A 24,014-nucleotide genomic window follows, 5' to 3' on the forward strand; every position below is an offset into this window, starting at 1 on the left:
CTGAGTTGTTGTAATTAAAACAAATGTTTATGTAAAATGGAGACGCGTATTTACGCGAAACACGTGAGGCACCGGTTGAGCCAACAGGGAACGTTCTCAGAACTTTGCCCAACTTTGGTTCGTTCAATGTCATGAACAAACGTTCTTCCAGTAACATAAATAGAACCTTCGTTTAAAGGTATTTTCGTTCTATAATAACACAAGCGTTCCATGTACAAATGTATAAATTCCGTTTGTTTTCTAAAACATTTTTACGTGTATTCGAGAGAACGTTTACTAAATGGAACGTTTCGTTTGTTCAGAGAACATGTTTTCATAGCTTAATTCAATCATAGTAAAACGTTCTAGAACATATTTTTTTGTTAGCTGGGAAAACATTGAGCTGCCTACAAAGAGAGCAAAGGCATAGCGTCTATTATGCCCAAAAATGCTGTCTATAAGCAGTTTATTAAGTTTTTATGGTTCACATTAAAAATTTAAACTGCAGCGTCCATCCTTTTAGTGTCAGTTTAGTGCAGTTCTCTCCATTTAATGGCAAAATATGCATTAATATGAGTGATTAACAAAAAAATAACAAAGCACTGTAACAAAATCTAGTTCTAATAATCCCAGACATGAAAATAATCGCCTGGGGGTTCGACTGTGAGTCTTTGTTTGAGCATAACGAACATTTTTACAGAGTGACTAATATATCAGTCTGGGAACATAAGATGTAAATCAAGTCATCTGTTAGTGCAGAGATGATTAAAATGATTCATTGGCATTTTCTTCTCGTTTTAATCATCACTATTGCTCAATTTGACATGGCGTGTCTAAGTAATTGACTGTCTAACAACTTGTTCCCCTGTCAAATTCATTACAGTTGATTAAAACTGCATGGAAGGACTATTAGAAACTCCTGCAGGTAAACCGATGTGTGTGTGTGTGTGTTTTATCTCCAGGCCAAATGTGTGTGCTGAGCAGGAGGTGAAACTTGTGGCCCAGATGCAGCCGTGTGTCCAGGGCTTCACACGCATGGTCAAAGCCTGGAAACAAGGATGCCAGGGACAGTCCTGGTGTATGGGCTACGAAAGGAGGTGGGACTGATATTCACACACACACACAGAAAAAACTGATTTATGTGAACACAACCATCATGCCTGATCAGTCAACTACCATACCCTTGCTATTTCTGTGGTATATAGCATGCATGTTATGCAAGTTTTGCTTGCACTTTATTTTAAGGTCTCCATTACAGTGTAATTATACATTTAAGTGCTGAGTAATAAGAATTAACCACTTCAGCTCTGCACCCCCCCACTCGTGGGTCCAATATTGCATCATCATAATCATAAAAAAAAATCTATAAGTTGTGCTGCACAAAACTAGACATATATGGTATCGTTTGAAAGATTTCTTGAGAACCCAATCACTTTTGCGTTTATGTTGCATTGAAAAAGATAATACGGTCTGAATTTGACCCCCCTTGAGAAAATCATATGAATAATATTAAATTTCTTATTTATATCACACAAACTCACCAAAAATAGACAAGTCATATATCAAATGAAAGCTCTCAAGAATATTACTGTGCAGTTTATTTCACAGATCCAACACTTTACAGTAACATCATTATCAAAAGAATCACGAAGATGGAAATGACTCCTTTGAACAAGCAAACACATGAGTCGTATTCCTGTTCGGATCACTACCTCTTTATGGAGCTACCAGCCTCAAACGCTCTATCAGCTCGTTCCTTAGGCTGTTTTCTTCAAAATGAGACCATTTTCACATGTCTGTGAGCATGCATGGCCAAACCACACTGTGATAGGTCACCGATGTCCAGATCAAAACAAGTGATGCAGACAAATACTCTTATTATTCTTCGTTTTGATCGTCTTTGTTAGCCGTGATTTTTGATGACATTATGTATTGCGTCATACGTCAAAAAAGCGGAGTATCTCAGCTCTCTATAGACATGTCGATCATGCTTCTAGACCAATCAGAGCCCGAGCTCTCCCTTTATAAAGTTATAAAGTGCGATTTCCCAGCGGCAGGCTGATGAGATGAGGAGGAGTTATTCGATCGTTTGGACAGATCAATCTCAATAACTTTTTTTTGGAAGCAGATATCAAGAAAATAATTTCCCCCCTGTTTACTGACACCTAGTGGAATCAAAATTAAATACACAAATAACAATTTAATTAAAAAATAAATCAAAATATGACTTTTTATATATGTTTATCATAAAATTGTGAATAAATACAATATAATATATATGCAATATTCCACGACTGTGTTAAAATTTAGAGTGTATTCTGTAAAATGAGACCATTTTTATCAATTTACTCCAATGTGTGTGGGCAGGGCGCTCTTTTAAATTCAGATATGCCTAATTCTCAAAAATATTCTAAATATGCTGCAGAGCTGGGGGTTAGGGTTAGGATTAGTGTGTGGTTTAGGGTTAGTTGCATGTCATTTATAGTAGTAACTACATGCAACATGTAAGGAGGACACTGTAAAATAAAGTGTCACCCAAGTTTTCCACATGCATGCCTATTCAGATGACAGCTGGGTGCAGTATCCCACAATGCAATGTGCTCAACTTCGTATTTCCATTTATAGTGTGATGAATCAACCGGAAGCTTTAACCACAATCGATTTTTGATTTTGCTGCAAAAAGGGAATTAAAAAATAGTAAAAACTTCACGCTGAGCATTTGTTCAGATCCTTTTCCCTTATTATGCAGTAGAAATGGTGACGCTGCCTTACCTGTTCCCTTCTGAAGCGTATTTTGTTCTCATGCTTTATCTGTGTTCTCTAATCAGACTCTTTTAAGTGTAAGGTGTAGTTATGCTCTTGACGAAAGCAGCAATTTGAACGGCATCTCCAGAGGGTCTCGCATACCTACCAGAAAGAAGGCAAACGCCCTGCACTCGCGCTTTAACACCCTCTGTTCCTCGCACCGGCTCCTTTTCCTCCGTATACTTAGCATGTAAGGGACCCGGGCCCTGCAATTAGGCACTATAAACAAAGAGTGCAGGGTTACGATCCTGCAGGACTCTAAACTACAGGGAGCGAGGGAATCCACATTAAAGGGTGGATGAGAGAGGTTTGTTTTCACACATCACAGCTCATCCACAAACATTAGTCATGAGCTGATCTCTCTCATTCTCTGACTGACCACAAAGACCTTCATTAGCTCACAGAGCACGCGGATAAACACGAAAAGTGGCTGATGACAGACTCAAAGAATGTTTAAGGCTCTTAATATGTACCTGTGTGCTAATTAAAAACCATGCAGTCTTATTTTTCTTTACTTTTCTTTCTTTCACCATGCATGTATTGTACAACAAGTGCTCTTTAATTTACATTTTTTTGTGCAACTTGAAAACGATTGCCACTCTATTCAAGTTACATGTGGTGTGCAATCTAACATATGCATTTTGTTTACATATGTGTATATTTATGTATTAGGGATGCCACAATTCACAATATAATGAACCGTTCGGTACGGCATTCACGGTTCAATACGCGCTTGTGAATTGCGTTTTTTCAGTTTCGCATTTAATTAATAATTTTTCTACAAATTCTATAATTTGCCTCCATCCCAATATACTGAACAACGCGACATACATTCACATCACACGTTAGTGCTAGAGTTATACTCACGGAACACTATAGATATTCACAATCATGAAAGTTCATTATTTGCATGCGTTTTAAAGCCTTGCCGGTTTCATTCGCGTGCGCGGTTTTAACATGCGCTTTTCAGAGCGCGCGCACTAAACGCCTGTTAAACACGTGATCACTGGACTAAGTAGTCGTCTAACTGCGTTAATACTGTCAAATACACACAAGGTTAACATAAACACACTCGGTTATGTCTAAAGTGAAAGTAAAATCGCAATCGTGTCTGTATATTAGATGCACGCAGGTCTTAAATTGACAGCAGCGCAGCCTATAGTGAACACACGGTCCTTAAAGGGACAGTTCACCTATAAAAATATGTCATTATTTACTCACTCTAATATTGTTTCAAACCTGTATTCATTTCTCGATGACAGAATTTTCAGTTTTGAGTGAAATATCCCTTTAATGTTAATACAACAACAAAAGAGAGAAAATCACTCACTGCTCTTGACTGAAAAACTAATACAGTAGCTAAGAATCAGTGTATATTTTATAGTGAAGTCTATGTAGTGTTTTATTTTTTATTAATTAATTCAATTTCATACTTAAATGCTGCTGTACAGCTCTGAGCTGCTAGTGTAAATCTTTATATATATTTATTTTATATTATCCAATACACTAGGAATGTGTACAAGGTTTTTTTTTTATTAAAGTTTTAAGTTTAAGTAAGGTTTTTCAATTCTTTTAAGTAAAATAAAGAAAAAGTATTGCAATAAAAAAAATAGTCTTTTTTTCTCTTTAATCTCTTGCGGTTCCTGTCGCCTAAGAATAGAATAACAAAAAATGTATGTGACAAGCCATCAGAACCGAACCGAACCCAAAACAGTGGTTAAAAACCGAGGTATGTATTGAACCGCGGACTAACTGTATTGTTGCATCCCTAATATATATATATATATATCATTTTTGCAGTAGGAGATGTGTGTGTGTGTGTGTGTGTGTTAGACAATATAAAACAATGCTAAAGATGTCTTCTTTTGTCCGCAGAACGGCGTACTACACTGCACATAGACAGGTGTATCGACAGGAACACCAGACGGTCTACAAGTGCTGCTCCGGATGGTCACAGCTCAATGGGGAGGCCGGATGCCTGTACCGTGAGTCTCCTTTAAATCCCATGTGATGTAAAATCACAGTATTTACTGAGAAATGAAGCATGTGCCTTTGAACATCACTGAAAGAAATTCTTTGAGTCCTTCTTTGGGACAGTGAATCCAGTATGGAAGCTGGTTTCCGCCACAGAATAAAAAATAAAAAAGGTAATTGCCACCTTCTTCCATTGCTCCGTTGTCCAGTTCTGATGCCCACTGTTGGTGCTTTGGGACCGGGAACAGCCCACAAGAGCTGTAGATTTGGAGATGCTCTGACCCAGTCATCTAGCATCACAATCTGGCCCTTGTCAAACTCGCTCAAATCCTTACGCTTGCCCATTTTTCCTGCTTCTAACACATCAACTTTGAGGACTTTATATCAGTATATATATCGTTTCTGTGGCAGAAACAAGCTTCCATAATCCTGAGTATGTAGCTGTAGAGATTTTTAAAGTTCAGGTGATCTTGTAGAATAACAGGAGGAGTCAATCATAGTGATTTAGGATGGATGGATGGATGGATGGAACAAACAATAGAACGATGGATGGATGGATGGATGGATTGATGGATGGAAAGAACAATAGAATGCTGGATAGATAGATGGATCATTAGAACAAAAAATAGGACGATGGATGGATGGAACGAACAATAGAATGATGGTTGGATGGATGGATGGTTGGATGGATGAATGGATGGATAGATGGAACGAACAATAGAATGCTGGATGGATAGATATATGGATCATTAGAACAAACGATAGGACGATGGATGGATGGATGGATGGATGGAACGAACAATAGAATGATGGTTGGATGGATGGTCGGTCGGATGGACGGATGAATGGATGGATGGATTGATGGATGGAACGAACAGTGGAATTCTGGATGGATGGATGGATGGATAGATAGATGGATCATTAGAACAAACGATAGGATGATGGATGGATGGATGGATGGAACGAACAATAGAATGATGGTTGGATGGATGGATGGAAAGTTCGTCAGAATGAACAATAGAACGCTGTATGGATGGATGGAACGAACAATAGAATGATGGATGGATGGATAGATTGATGGATCAATAGAACGATGGATGGATGGATGGAATGAACAATGGAACAATGGATGGATGGAACGAACAATATGGATGGATTGATGGATGGATTGATGGATTGATGGATTGATTGATTGATTGATTGATTGATTGATTGATTGATTGATTGATTGATTGATTGATTGATTGATTGATTGATTGATTGATTGATTGATTGATTGATTGATGATGGATGGATGGATGGATGGATGGATGGATGGATGGATGGATGGATTGATGGATTGATTGATTGATTGATTGATGATGGATGGATGGAACGAAAAATAGAATGCTGGATGGATGGATGGATGGAATGAACAATAGAACGATAGATGGATGGAAAGTTTGTTAGAATGAACAGTAGAACGCTGGATGGATGGATGGATGGATGGATGGATGGATGGAACGAACAATAGAACGATTGATGGATGGATGGAACTTCGTTAGAATGAACAATAGAACGCTGGATGGATGGATGGATGGAACGAACAATAGAACGATGGATGGATGGACAGATAGATGTTTTATAAATATAGATTTTGCTGTATTTTACTTCTTGCATTGAACATTTCAGGCCGCAGGAAATGAATTTCCCAGTGGTGTCCAGATTATAGATTAGAGAATGCTGGAGCATGAAGGTGTGTGTCTTTCTGCAAGTGTGTGTCTGTTAAACCACGAGGAGGAACTAATCACACATTCCATTGTGACTCTAACAAAAGCACAGTGGAATTAGGACATTAGAGTCATGATGTGCTCTAATCCTCTTGGCTGTGGGTTCTCTATTGTTTTATGGATTCGTAGAGTTGATGTATGATGATGAAATTTTGCCCAGAAATGTCCTCAAACCGCACAATTTGAGGTATCATGATGTACGAATGGTGCGGTACAAATTACACTCCGGTTTTGGAGGTTCGTTCAAACGATTGTAATGGTCATGCTGGCCTGGGCTGCAAAGCACTGATCTCACTTTGTCTGAATTTGCTTTACTTTCTAAAGCCAAAAGACCCGGTCAATAATTGGATTTCAGCAGCTCATCCCGTCTGCTCTGGGTGGGGTCTCGTCATTTTCATTGTTCTGGTAACAAGAGAGCTCCTCTAATAGTTTGACCGACTCTGGTTTGTCTTTTTTTGAGCCTAAATGGACCAGATGGGAGTCCTTTGATAGGATTGTATATGACTGTCATAGTCTGCATACCCTGATGAAGAGGAGCCTATAGGGGCGTCACTAAAAAATGTGTGATGAACCTTTCAAACATATGAAACTGGCGGGAGGCTTCGGCTTCATCCCGTCTTTTAATCAGCGCGTTCTTCAATCCGCAGTGGCAGATTGTGTGTGTGTGTGTTGATCTGAGCTCTCATTGGTCTGTCACCGCTCGTCAATGTCAAAATATTTGAGAAAACCAATCAAATCAGAGCAGGCGGGCTTTATGTTCACAGAAGCTGCTGAGGCTGAGCAGGACGTCAGTGTGAGATTTGAAGCTAAACTAAACGTTTCATATTTGAGCTGCTTCTTTAAGTCACAAATGTTAAACAAATGACAAAAATATTCACGCAAATTAAAAACTTTTGTCTAATTTTGCCATTTCGATTTGAAATAGGCCTATATAATAGTCATTTATAATATAATTAACAAACAAGAAATATTAATAAAGCAGTTTTCTTCAGATTATGCATAAGATTAATAATAAATGTGTGCATATTGTAAATTTAATAATTCCATGTGTAGCTCTCAGTAAATAAAAAGCTAATCTTTTTTCAGCCTGTATTGGGCATAATATTAGTAATGAATGTGTGCATATTGTGACTTAATTTAATACATTTAGTTACCTAGCTTTCCTGTTAGCCTTCAGTAAATTAACATGTCTATGAAAATGATTCATAAAACATATAAATATCAGATAAACACATGTTTACTTTCTTCACTGACACAAATGGAAACACTTTATCAGGCATATCTGCCCAATGACATGGTTTTCAAGCTATTGTTATCAATTTTTTTGGCGTTCAGAACATCTTAAAATGCACATATGTAGATCATAAATCAAAGTTTCCTCGAGGCGCCATGCTCCCCAAACCTCTCAGTGATTATAAACCTTCCTACATTGTATGATTAAGGAATGTACAATATGGTCATGCAGAATAAGGCATTAAAATTTGCTTTATAAGTAATAATAAATATCCTAATATGCATACTAATAAGCTACTAGTACTACTATTGAGAATTGGACCCTAAACTTAAGTGTTACCATTTTTTTTCATTGCCTCACTGGAGGCTGAGCTGCCCTAAAATGAAAATCCTAGAATCGGCCCTGGCTGTGGACCCTTCAGTAACTGATATACACACAACAAAGTTATTTTTCGTTCTTCACTTAGGAGTAAAAAAAAGTTAAAAATACCTTTGGGACGGTACACTGCTAGTGAACATTCGGGAGAGGTGTTTAGATGAATGTGTTAATATGCATCTGATCTTAGGCCCTGTTTAGATCTGGTGTGAAGATGCGCTTTGGTCGATCGGTTCACAAGTAGACGAGGGAGACACATTCCCGTTTACACCTGGTGTCTCTTTTGTCCACTTTCAATCACTTCTGTCCTGATTTCTTCCAGAGGAGGGTCAATGGGTGGGTAAATATATGGCCTTTTTCAGATCTTTCCATCTAATGGACGAAATAAGCTCACGCAATTTACATATGAATGAGACCTGAGACGACAGAAAAACACACAGAGAGCAGCAGCTTTAGCTTCTGACAGCCGTGTGTGTTGGAAATCAGGAATGGTGAGAGAACATTGTGCTTGGTATGTTTTTTCTTGAGACCAAACTTGGGTCTTTGAAGTTTAAATCCCATCTGGCTAGCACGCTTCCCATAATGTTTGCGCATTAGGTCAGTAGACGCATTCAACTGCATGAGTTTACATTACAAAAGCAATCCGGTCTAATGCGTTTCACTCGCTCTGGAGGTGGTCAAAAGTGGACAAGCTCAAAGCATTTTAGAGCCCGTTTACACCTTAGCGTCGTCCACTTGTGATCCGATCGGCAAAAAAGCATCTTAATACCAGGTGTTAACATGGCCTTAGAGTTGGGGATATGTTGGCACAAGCTCTGCAGTTTGGCACTCCAGTCAAGTCACATCATGTTTATTTATATAAAACTTTATACAATAGATTGCTTTAAAGCCAGCAGTGTTACAGTATTACACACTCAAACACTGTGTGCTTTCAGTTAGAATTACAGCTTCAACAGACTGAACAAAAGAAATGACAATTTCCACATCAAAGAAGGCGGAGCCTCAAAGCCACTCCTACCTATTACATCATCACTACGGACCAATGGAAGTTCAAAGGTGTTTACCAGCCGGGACTTTTCAATAAAGTTTGCTTTGGCGAGATGATTCGAACTCCTGAAACAAACTCCAAACAGACTTGTTTTGGCCTAATTTAGTTCTGAAGTACCAGTTTGTTCTGCGAGTATATTGGAGCAACAAGTGAGGCCAGACACCCTATATTATTAATGCCTACACTGACACTATCGGAAGAGAGAATAACGTGAACTGAATTGAGCTGAATAATGACACTTTTGTCTTCCGTTGAGCTGTTTAATAGCGAAATCAAATTGTAGGGATCAAATTGCACGATATATCGGCCACCATATCAGTATTGGCTGATATATTTTTAAAGGGGTGGTAAAATACATTGTTTTGAAGGCTTGATTGTGTTTGTGGGGTGCACTGTAACATGTGTTCATGCTTTGTTTGAAAAGAAATTGCATTATTGTTCATATATTTGACCTTTATTCTACACTGCTCTGTCCCTCCTTGTAAAACGGTCTGATGCTTTCCGGGTTGTATGAAGCCAGTCCCTCAAAAATACACAATGGGCTCAGATTGGTTAGCTGGCCCAGTGTGTTGTGATTCGCTAACCGCAGTGCACGTTTGTCGGAAACGTCACGCCCCTTACCTGGAGGCTCGTCAATAAAACCATACCAATCTGAGCCCGAATCAGACCCAGAACATTTTAGTGAAGATGATCGAGCAGAACCTGTTCAGTCCTCAAGAGTAAAGACTGCGGATCTGTAGTGATCGCTACTGAATGGCACTGTTACTTTTGTATTTTTAGAACGATTATAGCCAAATATCTGTCGCAAGAACTAACCCAAAACGAACACTAAACACTGGCTTTACTAGTAAGTTAGCCAAATCACACACAGAACCATGTTTAGCAAGCCTGTAGATAAACAACACATAAAAGCTCTAATCAAAGAATCATTTACAGAGAGATTTTAACGTTAGTGTTTGTAACGTTAGGTGTTCGTCGGATAACGTTAAGTATGAATGAGCATTTAACAGACTGGTTTGCAGAACAGCGTTGTCATCTGTTTACTTCCTTGCTACAACCTATTACAGGAAAACACATCGATGAAAAATAAATCAGACTTACAGGTTGTGGCCCGTAAACAGCTTCTGTTTGTAAATCCAGCTTTCAGGACAAGCCGTTGTGCGAATCCTGCATTGAACTTGTGAAGTTTGTCTAAGTTTTCCTCTGTGAGATGTGCTGCGGGAGCCCCGCACGCGCCTGTTCCCCTCCGTCTCAAACACACATGTGCATATAACATGTTGTATGTTAAACGCTCTGCAACGCACCCCCGTCCCTATGAAGGCTGAACAAAGCAAGTACCCCAGACCTGCAATCCGGATGAATATAACAGCGTTTCGTCGACATCGCAGCAACAACACTCCAGCCTATACCACTATACCACAACAGCGCCGCGATACAAAATGGCCTCACCCCCCCTATTTAATATTCTCGGAGGAGGGGTTTATGTAAATATTGAGCCTGGTGATGTCACCAACCCTGGAGGAATGTGTGTAGTCGCCTACTGGCCGTTTGCTGTAGTCCTTAGAAATTGATTTCTTTAAAAGCAAATATCTCCCTTTGCTTTAAACTTTGAACGTTGTAACTTTGCAGATGTTGTTTAAGCTCAAGCAGCAACATTATACGCTAGCTAGAGTTAGAATAGTGAAATCGTGGTTTACCACCCCTTTAATGTTACTGTTATCGGCCCCAAAAAATTTGGCAGATTATATTAAAGGGCAACTATTACACCCCTTTTTACAAGCCTCAGGTGTCCCCAGAGTGTGCCTGTGAAGTTTCAGATCAAAATTCCTAACAGATCATTTAAAATGCCATTTTAAAAATGCCAATTTTTGGGTTTGAGAAAAATGAGCTGTTGTGTGTGTGTCTCCTTTAAATGCAAATGAGCTGCTGCTCCCCACCGCTGAGGGCGGAGCCTTTACAGCTCGTGAACACGCAAATTAAAAACATGATACATCTGCTTGGTTTTGAGGATCATCTCTATCACAGAGATGCTCGCGTGACATTGCAGTTCTTCATCATCATGAAACTTTATCATCTGCCTGCGTTTTAAAGCCTTATCACTCTCAACTTGTGCACACACACTCGATGCGTGCGCACAGAGAGCTGGATGTCGGCGCGTCCGTGAGTAGGCTATTAAACTATACTAGTTCTCTTTCATGTGTTATTGACATTAAAGGGTTAGTTCACCCAAAAATGAAAATTCTGTCATTAATTCCTCACCCTCATGTCGTTCGACACCCGTCAGACCTCCGTTCATCTTCAGAACACAAATGAAGATATTTTTGTTGAAAGCTGATGCTGAGAAAGGCTTCAGATAGGCCTCCATTGGCATTCAGTACATTTACACTCACAAGATCCAGAAAAGGCACTAAAAACGTCGTTACAAAGTCCATCTCACCACAGTGGCTCTACAATAATTTTACGATGCGACGAAAATAGTTTTTGTGCACAAAAAAATAAAAATAACACCTTTATCCAACTTGTTCTTGTCTTCCGTGTGTGTCTCCACGACGCATGCGCGATAATATGACGTAGCGCCGGCGTTCGGGAATCCATGAAATGCACACTTTAGTCCCATTTTGAGCACTACGCCGAGACCTAAAGCACGATCAATGTAGAATTCAACAGCTTAGATACGCGCGTCTTCCTCTGCTCGTAAACAAATCTCTTCTGGTCATGTGTCCGAACGCCGGATCTGCATCATATTCTCGCGCATGCGTCGTGGAGGCACACACGGAAGACAAGAACAAGTTGGATAAAGGTGTTATTTTGATTTTTTTTGCACACAAAAACTATTGTCGTCGCATCGTAAAATTATTGTAGAGCCACTGTAGTGAGATGGACTTTGTAACGACGTTTTTAGTGCCTTTTATGGGTCTTGTGAGTGTAAATGTACTGAATGCCAATGGAGGCCTATCTGAAGCCTTTCTCAGCATCAGCTTTACACTAAAATATCTTCATTTGTGTTCCGAATATGAACGGAGGTCTGACGGGTGTCCAACGACATGAGGGTGAGTAATAAATGACAGAATTTTCATTTTTGGGTGAACTAACCCTTTAAACTGTCAAATGCACACAAGGTTATGTCAGAAACACACAACGTTCACATGAACACAGTTGGTTATGTCTGTGCATATATGCAGCAAGTACAGAAATCCTGTGTGTGTATTAGATCTGTGTATTAAAGTGATATCAGTGTAATGTACAGTACCTACAGCTATATCTGCTGTTAATATGAATCAAACAACAAGAGAACGACAGAAAATCACTCGCCGCTCTTGACTGAATAACTTTAGTCGCTTTAATAAGAACACATTTCTGAATGCTCTGGCAAGGAGATAAACATGGCAGACTGTGTACAGCCCACTGAGGGGCGGAGCTATGCTAATACAGGCGGGGCCTGTAAAATGTGACGTCACATTGCCCAGAATCTGCAAACGTCTTGTCTGGGACACTGCTTATGATTTATGGGGATTAAAAAAAGGAGTGGGTGGATTTTAACTGTTATAGGGTGGTTGTGTACACACACATTTATGTTCATAAACCTTATATGTAATGGTTCAGTTTAATTGTAAAAAAGGTGATTTTGATTATATGTTGACCTTCAAGCGCCCTCTTGTGGCGAAGATTGTGTATGGTAACTTCTGTATGACTCGTGTTGAGTTGTGTCATGGCTGAAGAGCGGTTCGTACGGTGAAGTCGTGGCCTCATAAGGCTGTAAATCACTATTATTTGTCATATAAACATGATGTTTAGTAGGTTTAAGATGTTTGACAGTAAATGTATCAATCTAGAGATGCTAAAAACTAAATGTAAAGTGCAAAGTGTGAGCATTAGGTAGCGCCATATGCTAGCGGTCTTTTGTTATGATTATTAGGCTAATTTGGAGTTCATGATTTCAAGCCATTACCTAACACTTGTATAATATACTAATATAATTACCACATGCACATGACAGTGTGAAGTTTAGTGCATAATGTGTGGATTTAATGTTTCTTTGAATGCTTTATTTTGCCAGTAAATACTGCTCAGTTGAATATGTACTTTGCACTTTGAATATATAAGTTCAATTCAAATTCAATTCAAATTTATTTGTATAGCGCTTTTCACAATACACATTGTTTCAAAGCAGCTTCACAGAAAGTGCATTTCATAAATGTACATTGAAAAATGTTAGAAAAGAGAATGTTAAAGAAAAAATGTTAGGATAAGTTAATCAATCATGTATTATTTTAGGCCATAACAACGCTGGCGTTGAGTCGTCTCTTCACAGGCGTCGAGTCGTCTCATCACAGGTGTCGGGGCATCTGAAGTCTCCATGAGAGGCTGGATACAAACTGGAGCTGACGAACTAGTTACCTCGGGACTAGTGTCCCGAGATAACAACAGAAAAGCAGATGGGAAATAATTAGCATAGCTGCTGTTCAGAATATTAATGCTGTTGGTGCGATTTAACTGTAGTATAAAACTTAATTATAATGTGAATGCTTGGCTAAAGAGATGCGTCTTTAATCTAGTTTTAAACTGGGACAGCGTGTCTGAACCTCGAACAATATCCGGAAGACTATTCCAGAGTTTAGGAGCTAAATGTGAAAATGCCTCCTTTAGTGGACTTAGATATCCTAGGAATGACCAGAAGCCTCGAGTTTAGTGATCTTAAAGAGCGCGATGGATTGTAGGGCGATAAAAGATCCGTTAAATACACTGGAGCTAACCCATTTAGGGCTTTATAGGTCAGTAGCAATACTTTGTAATTGATACGGAACTTAATAGGTAACCAGTGTAGGGATGATAAAATTGGTGTTATATGATCATATTTTCTTGACCTAGTAAGCACTCTAGCAGCTGCGTTTTGGACTAACTGTCCAAAACATAAGTTGAAAACAATCGAATTGCTGTATTTTCTGTTTGTTTACAGTTTTACAATGTTAAAATGAAACGAGATATGATTCAAACTACTGGAAGATTAAAAGCCATGAACCAACATCTCGCCTGTCCACAGTCTGTCTAGCTGGATAGAGAAGTTACGTCTAATGAGGAATTTTGCATAATCGGTGCCCTTTAAAGCCGATAAATAATGGATTATTATGCACAATGTTCACCATGATGGTTTTGAATTGCTTGAAATATGACTGGAATCACTTCAGAAAGGAAAATACAGTTCAGGGCAACATATAGGTCTGTCATAGGCTACATAAAATTATAATGAGAACATTATGATTGTGTGTTTGGGACATGGCTTTAATGGTGAGACTTTTGTTTTTGTAATCAGGCTCTCAAAAATGATATAAAAATTTGGATTTAGATTTATCGGCCGATATATCGGTTATCGGCTTTCAAATATAAAGAATTATCGGTTATCGGTATATCGGTTCATCCCTATCAAATTTGTTTCATAATTGATGAACCCTAACTGAATCAACACTGAGCTGAATAAGAGGCGATTGTCTTTAGAATTTGTCTATGAAGTTTGCATTGTATAAAGCCCTACATAAATAAAGGTGACTTGACTATTTCATTTGCATGCGTGAATATGAGGTTTCGAGAGGCTGAAGTACAGTTCGTTCAATAGCTTGTTCTCTCTTAACCCTTAATCGTCCCTTGGGGTCCAGCTGACCCCACTGGACTTTTCCTCCATTTTTTAAAAGTGTTCCCTTCATCTCAGGGCCATGAGACTCGGTGACTTTACCTAAATAATCTAAACATGCACAAAAAATCTGGGCTTGATTTGGTTGTTCTAAAGGTGTGTAAAAAAAATTTTACCGTTTAAGTCCCTCGGGGTCAGATTGACCCCACATTGAAAATGAATGGGAAAGTGTAAAAAATACATTTTTTTCACTTTTTTTGTCAAAAATGTTTTACTAAATCCAGTATAAATCTGAAAATTTCCACATTTATATCAAGGTCTGGTCCTAGAGCATAAACACAAAGTAGAACGAACTTTCTGTCTCATACACACACGCGCACACACACACACACACACACACAAACACACACACACACACACACACACACACACACACACACACACACACACACACACACACACACACACACACACACACACACACACACACACACACACACACACACACACACACACACACACACACACACACACACACACATGTGTGTGACTGCAACAGAGAGCATTTTTATAGAAACTGGCAAATAAAATCTACAAAACTGGCATAAATCTGAAAGATTTTCATACATAAATGAAGTACTAATACTAGAGCACAAATGCAATATGGAACAAGCATGTTCACTCACACGCACACACACACAAACACTAACACAAGTGTCTGGAGCATTTTTTTGGATTTTGACAATGAATGGGAAAATGTAAAAAATGCTTTTTTTTTCACTTTGTTTGTAAAAAAAAATCAACTAAATCCAGTATAAATCTGAAAATGTCTACATTTATATCAAGATCTGGTCCTAGAGCATAAACACAAAGTGGAACGAACTTTCTGTCTCATACACACACACGCACACACACACACACACACACACACACACACAAACACACATGTGTGTGACTGCAACAGAGAGCATTTTTATAGAAACTGGCAAATAAAATCAACAAAACTGGCATAAATCTGAAAAAATTCCATACATAAATGAAGGACAAATACTAGAGCACAAATGCAACATGGAACAATCATGAGAAAGAGAGGGAAAAGGGCAAATAAAAGAAAGATGAAAGGCAGCTTAACTTTTGCATAACTTCCCTATGGACCTCTAGTGGATAATGTGGTCATTGCACTCTTTCTCTTTAACTATAATTCCTAAAGTTTTTCCACAAACCTACAGATGGCGGTATTCTATCCCTAACACATAGAGCAATGTCCAAAAACTATTTATATTTATTTAAGATCATCATTCAAGTGATTTTTTCATTAAAAAATAATTTTTAATGAGCCAATTTATGACATAGTTAAGTATTTGTGCAGTAAATAGGTAAAAAACTACCAAATACCCACAAAAACACAGCATAAATGTATAGTTGAGAAGTAAATTAAAAAAATTATATATAGTTTTCCATGTAAAAAAATTATATTTCCTTATGCAATCGCTCTGTAAAAGTTTGCGGTCTATCTGACCCCAAGGGACTCAAACGTAAACCCTACTTGAGGGGCGATTAAGGGTTAAAGACTTTTGACATTTTCAATGTTTTGTCGACTTGATGGTCCTCGTTTTCGTTGGCGTCCGTCCTCCTGACTAAGGCCCATTGGGTCTGTTGTTCTCTTTTGGAGGATTAAGTGGGACTCTAGTGGTTTTGAGACTCAGGGTCACATTCGGTGACTTGTACTCTAAACCCCCTGAACTAAATCCTTCTCTAAAATCAAGTTGATCGTTTTCATGCCGGACTCGTGGCGGCCCGAGTGGTCTCGTGCCAGAATGACTGACAGTTGCATAACAGTTTATCCCGCAAGTTGTGATTTTCTCCGGAGTCTCATTACTAGAGCCGACACGATCCTCAAAGACCCCTTTGTCTGTCCGAGAAGGTGAAACTACTCATTATACCTGCAGATTCAGGCCTCGTCCCCGAGCCAGCTTTGGTTTGTTTTTAAACACGCTCAGCATGCATTCCTGTACACCGCTTAACGTCTTTTCCTCTTCTGTGGTGGTATCTGTTGTCTTTAAACTGCACGCTTGGCTTTTATCCCTGCAACTTGAGACCTGGAAGCACTTGGAGAAATGGGACAAGCTAATCACTCCCTTTTCTGAGCCACTGAACATGGACAAATCAACCCCGCCGGCTGACTGGCACACGTACAGAGCGTCTGTCTTCACTAACTTTTTGTTTCGGCGTGATTCCCTGGCCATCTGGGATGGACAATCCAGAGGCTGTTAGAGTTGTAGTTGCAGTTTGAGTCTTGTTGAGGAGTTGAAAGGTCGTCTCCGAGGTGTTGCCGTCATTCAGGGATGGCTTTTCTTCACTTAAATGCTAGTTAGTCTAATGTAGCGGGTAGGCTGATCTTATTACCAATCACCCAAGACCTCAAGGATATTTCTGGTTCTTCGGCTGTAATGACAAAGCTGCCTATTTTCACATTTTTCATTTACAGAAACGCTTTATATTATATTATAAGTAATATTTGAATGTTTATAGAAATATTATAAATATCCTTTCAAATTATTTGAGATGAATAATCACAATTATATAAATATTAGAAAGTATATTTATGCCAATAAATATAAGTAATACGTTAATAAACATTTTATAAATAATTAAAATAATTACATTTAAGTTTTTCATAACTTAATGTTCTTTAGGGTTTACACTTTTTATTACCAACACATTTACAACTTTTCTAATCTTTACTTTCAAAGTTTTCATGTTAATTTTGTAATTTTGATCTTTCTATATAGCTTTGATTTACTTTTTAAATTTTTATTTCAGTTTTACTGTTATTAGTGGTTTTATTGCTTCAACTTATTGTATTTAGTTGTAACATTTGTTTATTAATTTTTTATTATTATTTTTTTATTAACCCAGTACAGAACCGAAAATTGTTTATTGTACAAAAGTAAACACAAATGTGTTGTGTGGTATTATTTAGATACTATTATAGCATTAATAATAGTTTGAATTTCATGTTCATTTTGTAATTTTGATTTTAGTTTTTTTCAAACATTTCTATATAGCTTTGATTTACTTTTTTAATTTTTATTTCAGTTTTAATATGAGTAGTTTTATTGCTTCAACTTATTTGATTTAGTTGCAACATTTGTTTATCATTTCATTTATTTATTTTATTAACCGAAAATTGTTTATTGTACAAAAGTAAACACAAATGTGTTATTTTGGTATTATTTAGATAATATTATAATTTTGTAATTTTTATTTACTTTTTTTCAAACATTTATCTAAAGCTTTAATTTAATTGCTTTAATCTTTAGTTCAGTTTTATTTATTTATTTATTTATTTGTATTTATTTATTAATACATTTTTTTATTTTTTTCAATATTTTTTTTATTTCATAGATTTTGTTTTCGTTAACAGTAACAGCACTAGTGTACTTGTGGGTGTGATGTGGGTTTGAAACGGTCCCTGATAGATTTCCATTTATCTGGCAGATGTGATGTACTCTCTGTTTTTGCGAGTGTTTTAGAGCCCAGATTTTATATCGCGGTGACCCATTACAGAACCAACAATAGTTTAATATACAAAAGTAAACATAATTGCCTTTAAAAACAAACATTGAAATGTATTAATATGACTATGAACTGCACAGACACAACATGCAAAATGATTAACCTGACTTTGGCTCAGTGGGAAAATGAACAATTTAGTGCAGCGTAAACAGCAGCAAACGCATGCTTCACACTATTTATAGTACGAGTGTCTGGTTTCGAAATGTCAGTTGAATTGATGGTTTGATGCTCTCGGGAGCCGATAATTCACTGCATTAAAAAAACTGCTCAGCATACAAACCATATTGCTTACAAGTGAGCATAGTTTTGTGCTTGTCCAGGGATGAGTGTATGTCACGCAACCTGTCAATGTCGGCATCTGAATAACTTCTGCAAGCGTTAATGATTCCACGCGTTTGATTGGACACATGACCTTTGGCATCAACAATAAAATGGGTGCAATTTCTCTATGCACAATTATGGATATATGCATTTAATTATTAGCGTTATGCATTGTTTTTGACCTGATTGTGTGCAACCCACCTGAAGAAAAGACTTTCATCACTTTGCAGAACTGGAACCCATAAAATACACACATCAAGGCTGCTTTTGGAGAATTGCTTTGGTTTAATTTGGGAAGCGGGAAGACAAAGTAACTAATTTTCTTTCTCATTTCTCATCACTTTCTCATTCTAATCTAAGGGTGGGTTGCACCAACAAGGATTAAATTAAACTCAGTTTAGAGCTAATCTAGGATTTGTTGATCTAGGCTTTATTTTAATTTGAGTTGTGTTGCACCACTTAATTTTAAACCCAGATTAACAAATCGGGGATTAGAATTTAACCTGTGTTTAAAACCTCCATTTATGATACATTTTCGCCGCCATGATGGATTCGCCATTGACAGCAACAATGGGCGTCACTAGGCCCTTTTTAGGGGGGCTTCAGCCCTAAAAAATGTGTGATGAACCTTTCAAACATATGAAACTGGCGGGAGGCTTCGGCTTCATCCAGTCTTTTAATCAGCGCGTTCTTCAATCCGCAGTGGCAGATTGTGTGTGTGTGTTGATCTGAGCTCTCATTGGTCTGTCACCGCTCGTCAATGTCAAAATATTTGAGAAAACCAATCAAATCAGAGCAGGCGGGCTTTATGTTCACAGAAGCTGCTGAGGCTGAGCAGGACGTCAGTGTGAGATATGAAGCTAAACTAAACGTTTCATATTTGAGCTGCTTCTTTAAGTCACAAATGTTAAACAAATGACAAAAATATTACGCAAATTAATAAACTTTTGTCTAATTTCGCCATTTTGATTTGAAATAGGCCTATGTAATGTCATTTATAATATAACTAACAAACAAGAAATATTAATAAAGCAGTTTTCTTCAGATTATGCATAAGATTAATAATAAATGTGTGCATATTGTAAATTAATAATTCCATGTGTATCTCAGTAAATAAAAAGCTCATCTTTTTTCAGCCTGTATTGGGCATAAGATTAGTAATGAATGTGTGCATATTGTGACTTAATTGAGGTACCTAGCTTTCATTAATCATTAATCCTGGCCAAGAATTTTTCATATGACACAATTTTCAGCATGTTTTCTTTCCACCTGTTAAACTCTGGAGGAGATGGATCCTTTCACACACTGAGCTGTAATCACCCCCACCTTTATAACCACAAAATCATATTTCAAAACTCCTGGTAACATAGACTGATACCCTAATACGCACAATCTTGGTGACATGGGTATTGTCAAGCCAATCCACCTTCCTATACTGTCCAGAACTCTTTGCCAAAACGGGTAAACTGTCCCACAAATAGCATACAAAAATGTCCCTGGATAATTTTTTATTTGTAATAAACACCTCTGAGACCTGCCATCTCTGTTCAATCATCTGCATAGTTTAATATTAGGTGCACTTTATTTTATCCTCCTGACGTGTAAGATTTAAATCTGAGTTTAAAGTTATGGAGCAACAGGATTAAAGTTAATCTATCTTAAATATAAATGAAATCCAGGATCAGAATGATGGTTTAAATGTAAACCTTTTTACCATTTGGCTGAACAGAAGTATTAGATAAACCTTGATTTAATCTAGATTTAAGATTAATCCTTGTTGTCTGCCAAACTTAATCTTGAAGCTTTTTACAAGTGGAGTCTTTTGTGGTGCGCTAACCCCGTTTACGCCTTTGTTTCTCAAGTACACCAATTGACTCAATGACTGTTGATTGTTTTTTGTAGAAGTGCCCTCAGTGCTTGAAGCGACTTCCTTCCGCTTTAACATAATGTGCTCTTGAAAATCCTCTTCTTTTCATTTAAGGAGCAAAAGTCAGAGTTTGAACAGGACAGTCAGGAGCAGAAAGGCCAGTGATTTTGATTGATGCTGGTGATTTGAAGCAGAACTGACCACCAGGGTAATAGCGGCAATAAGGAGTGAATGGAAGCATGTCTTTGTTGCTGAAGACGGGAATGTCCTAAACAGGGACCAGGAATGAGCGTAACTAATGTCCTGGGTGGTCTGTCCACATGACCAACAATGCCTGTTGTTACAAAGACAGTTAATTGTCAATCCCAGAGGTAGAAATGCAAGACCTATTCTTGAGGTTTTGAAAGGCGATGTGTCCTTGAATTAGCACAATTGTTCATTTAAGGTGAGTGAAGCTCAGCTAATCGCTCACTACAGTGTTTATGAAGATTCATATCATGTTTTTTTTGTCTTGATGAACATGAGTTCCAGCACATATTTTATATAATGATATAGCGAGCATGTTGGTCTGCTGGGATTCCCCATGCACTTCATCCTCACATGCTTATATTACTGTATGTAATATTATACGCTTGTGCTTTGCCAAAGCAGGTTTATTCATATTAAGATATTTACAGTAGAAATGCTAAATTGCTTTGGGTTCAGTAAAACCGAGTTTGTAAATTTCGTATGCATTTGTATGTTTGACGGTGACTTTGAGCAACTGGTTGACTGGTCTTGCTATAAGATGTTTTTTTTCTTTTTATAGCTACACTGTGTGATATTTTCCCCCATCTAGCGGTGAAAAGGTATATGACCATCCAGTGAATATTAGTTTCTCTTCCTCTCAATTTCGTTTTAACTCCTACGGTGGCCGATTTAGTCCAAGATTAACATGGCTTCCAGTTCGACCTCGTCCACATTCGACACGGTGCCATCGAGTGTTAAAACGCCAAAGGCGAAGCTTGAATTTACGGGTATGTCCCTCTTTGGCTGATGTACTTTCAAGATGGAGGGGCAACATGGCGACCGGCATTCAAACCCTCACCGTATGTATTTTCAATGGCATATTATAAACTTACGAGAATACTTTATTACTTGAAAGAAGTAAATATACATTAATGAGCACATATATTTTTCAAAGAACTAAGTGTTTTGAGCTAAGAATAAACTAAATAAGTTACACAGTGTAGCTTTAAATGTAAGGGTTTGAAATGTAATATATAGTTTTCACATCATCATATGACAACCTAAATGTACATGTGGTGTTATGTACTTCAGTGTTGTGTTGGTATTAATTATAGTATTATTAATATTTTAAATTTCATTTTAATTTTGTAATTTTAATTAGTTGTATTTTCAATATAGTTTTGATTGAATTTTGTAATTTTTATTTCAGTTTTAGTAGTAGTGTTATTTATTGAATTTTTTTTATTTAAAGCTGCAGGGTTAAAAATTATACAAAGTAATGTTTTGAGCAAGTACATAACTAGCCAGTGTTCAATACTATCTGCTTACCTTGTAATAATGTTTTAATTCCAGTGTTACTGGTGGATTTCCACGGGAAATTCAAGCATGTCTTTGCGTCATTACGTCACATCTGTACACATAAAGAAGGTGTCCCGGCTAGCAGGCTATATTGCGTTTGAGGATGTTGGATGGGGAGATTTATAGCCTTTTCTCACAGCACTTGATATAATTAAACTAGGGCTGTCAAAAGATTAATCGCGATTAATCGCATCCAAAATAAAAGTTTGTGTTTACATAATATATGTGTGTGTACTCTGTTAATTATTATTTATATATAAATACACACACAAGCATGTATATATTTAAGATTTTTTTTTTTATATATATATAAAACATTTAAATTTATATATATTATAGATTATATAAATGTATATACAGTATATACATGCAAATATTTCTTAAATATATACATGAATGTGTGTGTATTTATATATAAATAATAATTAACAGAGTACACACACATATATTATGTAAACACAAACTTTTATTTTGGATGCGATTAATCGCGATTAATCTTTTGACAGCCCTACTTTAAACTTAATTCATTTAGTTGGCAAGGCAACATTTTTTTATATTTATTTATTATATTACAATATAATGATGTTGACCAGCATCTCTTTCTCTCTGTCTCTTTCAGCTGTTTGCAGTTATGGCGTGTGCTTTAATGGAGGTCAGTGTCGAGAAGGTTCTGCTCAACTCTGTGTCTGTCCGGCCGGCTTCAGTGGCCCGAGCTGTCAGTACGGTGAGTCCAAACAGACTGAACAGTCTCCACGCTTTGTTTCTTAAAGGGGTGGTTGATTATGATTTGACTTTTTTAACTTTAGTGAATGTGTAATATTGCATATTTGAGCATTAACCCTTTAGGCGCCAGAGGTTTTGTCCTAAAACATTCGATTTTGACATCTTAATTTCAAAAGGCTATGGGCCCTATCTTGCACCCAGCGCAATTGACTTTGTACACCGACGCATGTGTCATTCCTATTTTGCACCCGCGCAAAGCGCGCTTTTCCCTCCACAGAAGCATGTCGCTAAACTAGTGAATGAACTTGCGCTCCCTGGGCGGTCCAGCGCAAAAAAGGAGGCGTGTTCCGGCGCAAACAATCCCTGGTGCTATTTTGCTGTTCCATTAAACAATTGCGCCACTGACCAGAAAAAAACTAGTCTAAAGTCAGTGGCGCGTTGTTCATTATGCTATTTTAAGGGCGCATGCTTGACCATAATGTATATGGTATATGGCGTGCACAACGCGCATACACTTTGCTCATGTAGCCTAATCTACACAGATGCAACAGTTATTTTTGCAAATCATAAATTGTTACACTAAAAAATATTAACACATGAGATGACGGAAATCATTGTGGTGTGCCACGAAGATGTGAAAAAATAGGCATAAATCTAGCTTACAAATTATTCAGGCTAATTGTTGTCTAATAATTAAGGAGACCTGTTTGCCCAATAGTGGCAACTTCTGGCAAGACGTATATGTATATAAGGACATCTAACAAATTGGTTTGTCCGTCAAGAACCAGGAAAAAAAATCGGTGAGGGTGGACGCAGCGATGTCCTCTGCTGGCGTCAGGTCCTAGAGGCAGATCCACCTCCCGTTACACGGCGTGCCCGATTGATGCTGGCAAGCTTGGACTTTCCCCGTCTTCTGATGTCATTGTAGCGCTTGCGGCACTGGTGCGACGTCCTGGGGATGCCAGCTGATGAAACAATTGTGGCTATTTCATCCCACGCCTGTTTAACCGACGCTATTTTGGGTGGGTTTCTCCCATCCCCATACAACACAACTTCTCTGTCTTTCACTGCTCTTACAAGAACATCAGTCTCCTCGGCTGTGAACCGATCCTGGCGTGCGCCTGGTA

General features: G+C 37.8%; 1 protein-coding gene across 1 annotated transcript in view; it reads left to right on the forward strand.

The window, feature by feature from the left end:
• The window catches only part of megf6b (multiple EGF-like-domains 6b), a gene marked incomplete at its 5' end in the record, with an annotated part of 177,685 nt that overhangs the window by 154 nt on the left and 153,517 nt on the right, over positions 1–24,014 (forward strand). The window contains 3 exons of the mRNA XM_079845375.1: positions 942–1,076; positions 4,660–4,769; positions 22,784–22,888. Coding sequence (XP_079701501.1) covers positions 942–1,076; positions 4,660–4,769; positions 22,784–22,888 — 350 coding nt within the window. The remainder of the gene's footprint in view (positions 1–941; positions 1,077–4,659; positions 4,770–22,783; positions 22,889–24,014) is intronic.

Source organism: Gobio gobio, assembly GCF_949357685.1.
Source record: "Gobio gobio genome assembly, chromosome: 19".
In the NCBI taxonomy this organism is placed as follows: domain Eukaryota; kingdom Metazoa; phylum Chordata; class Actinopteri; order Cypriniformes; family Gobionidae; genus Gobio; species Gobio gobio.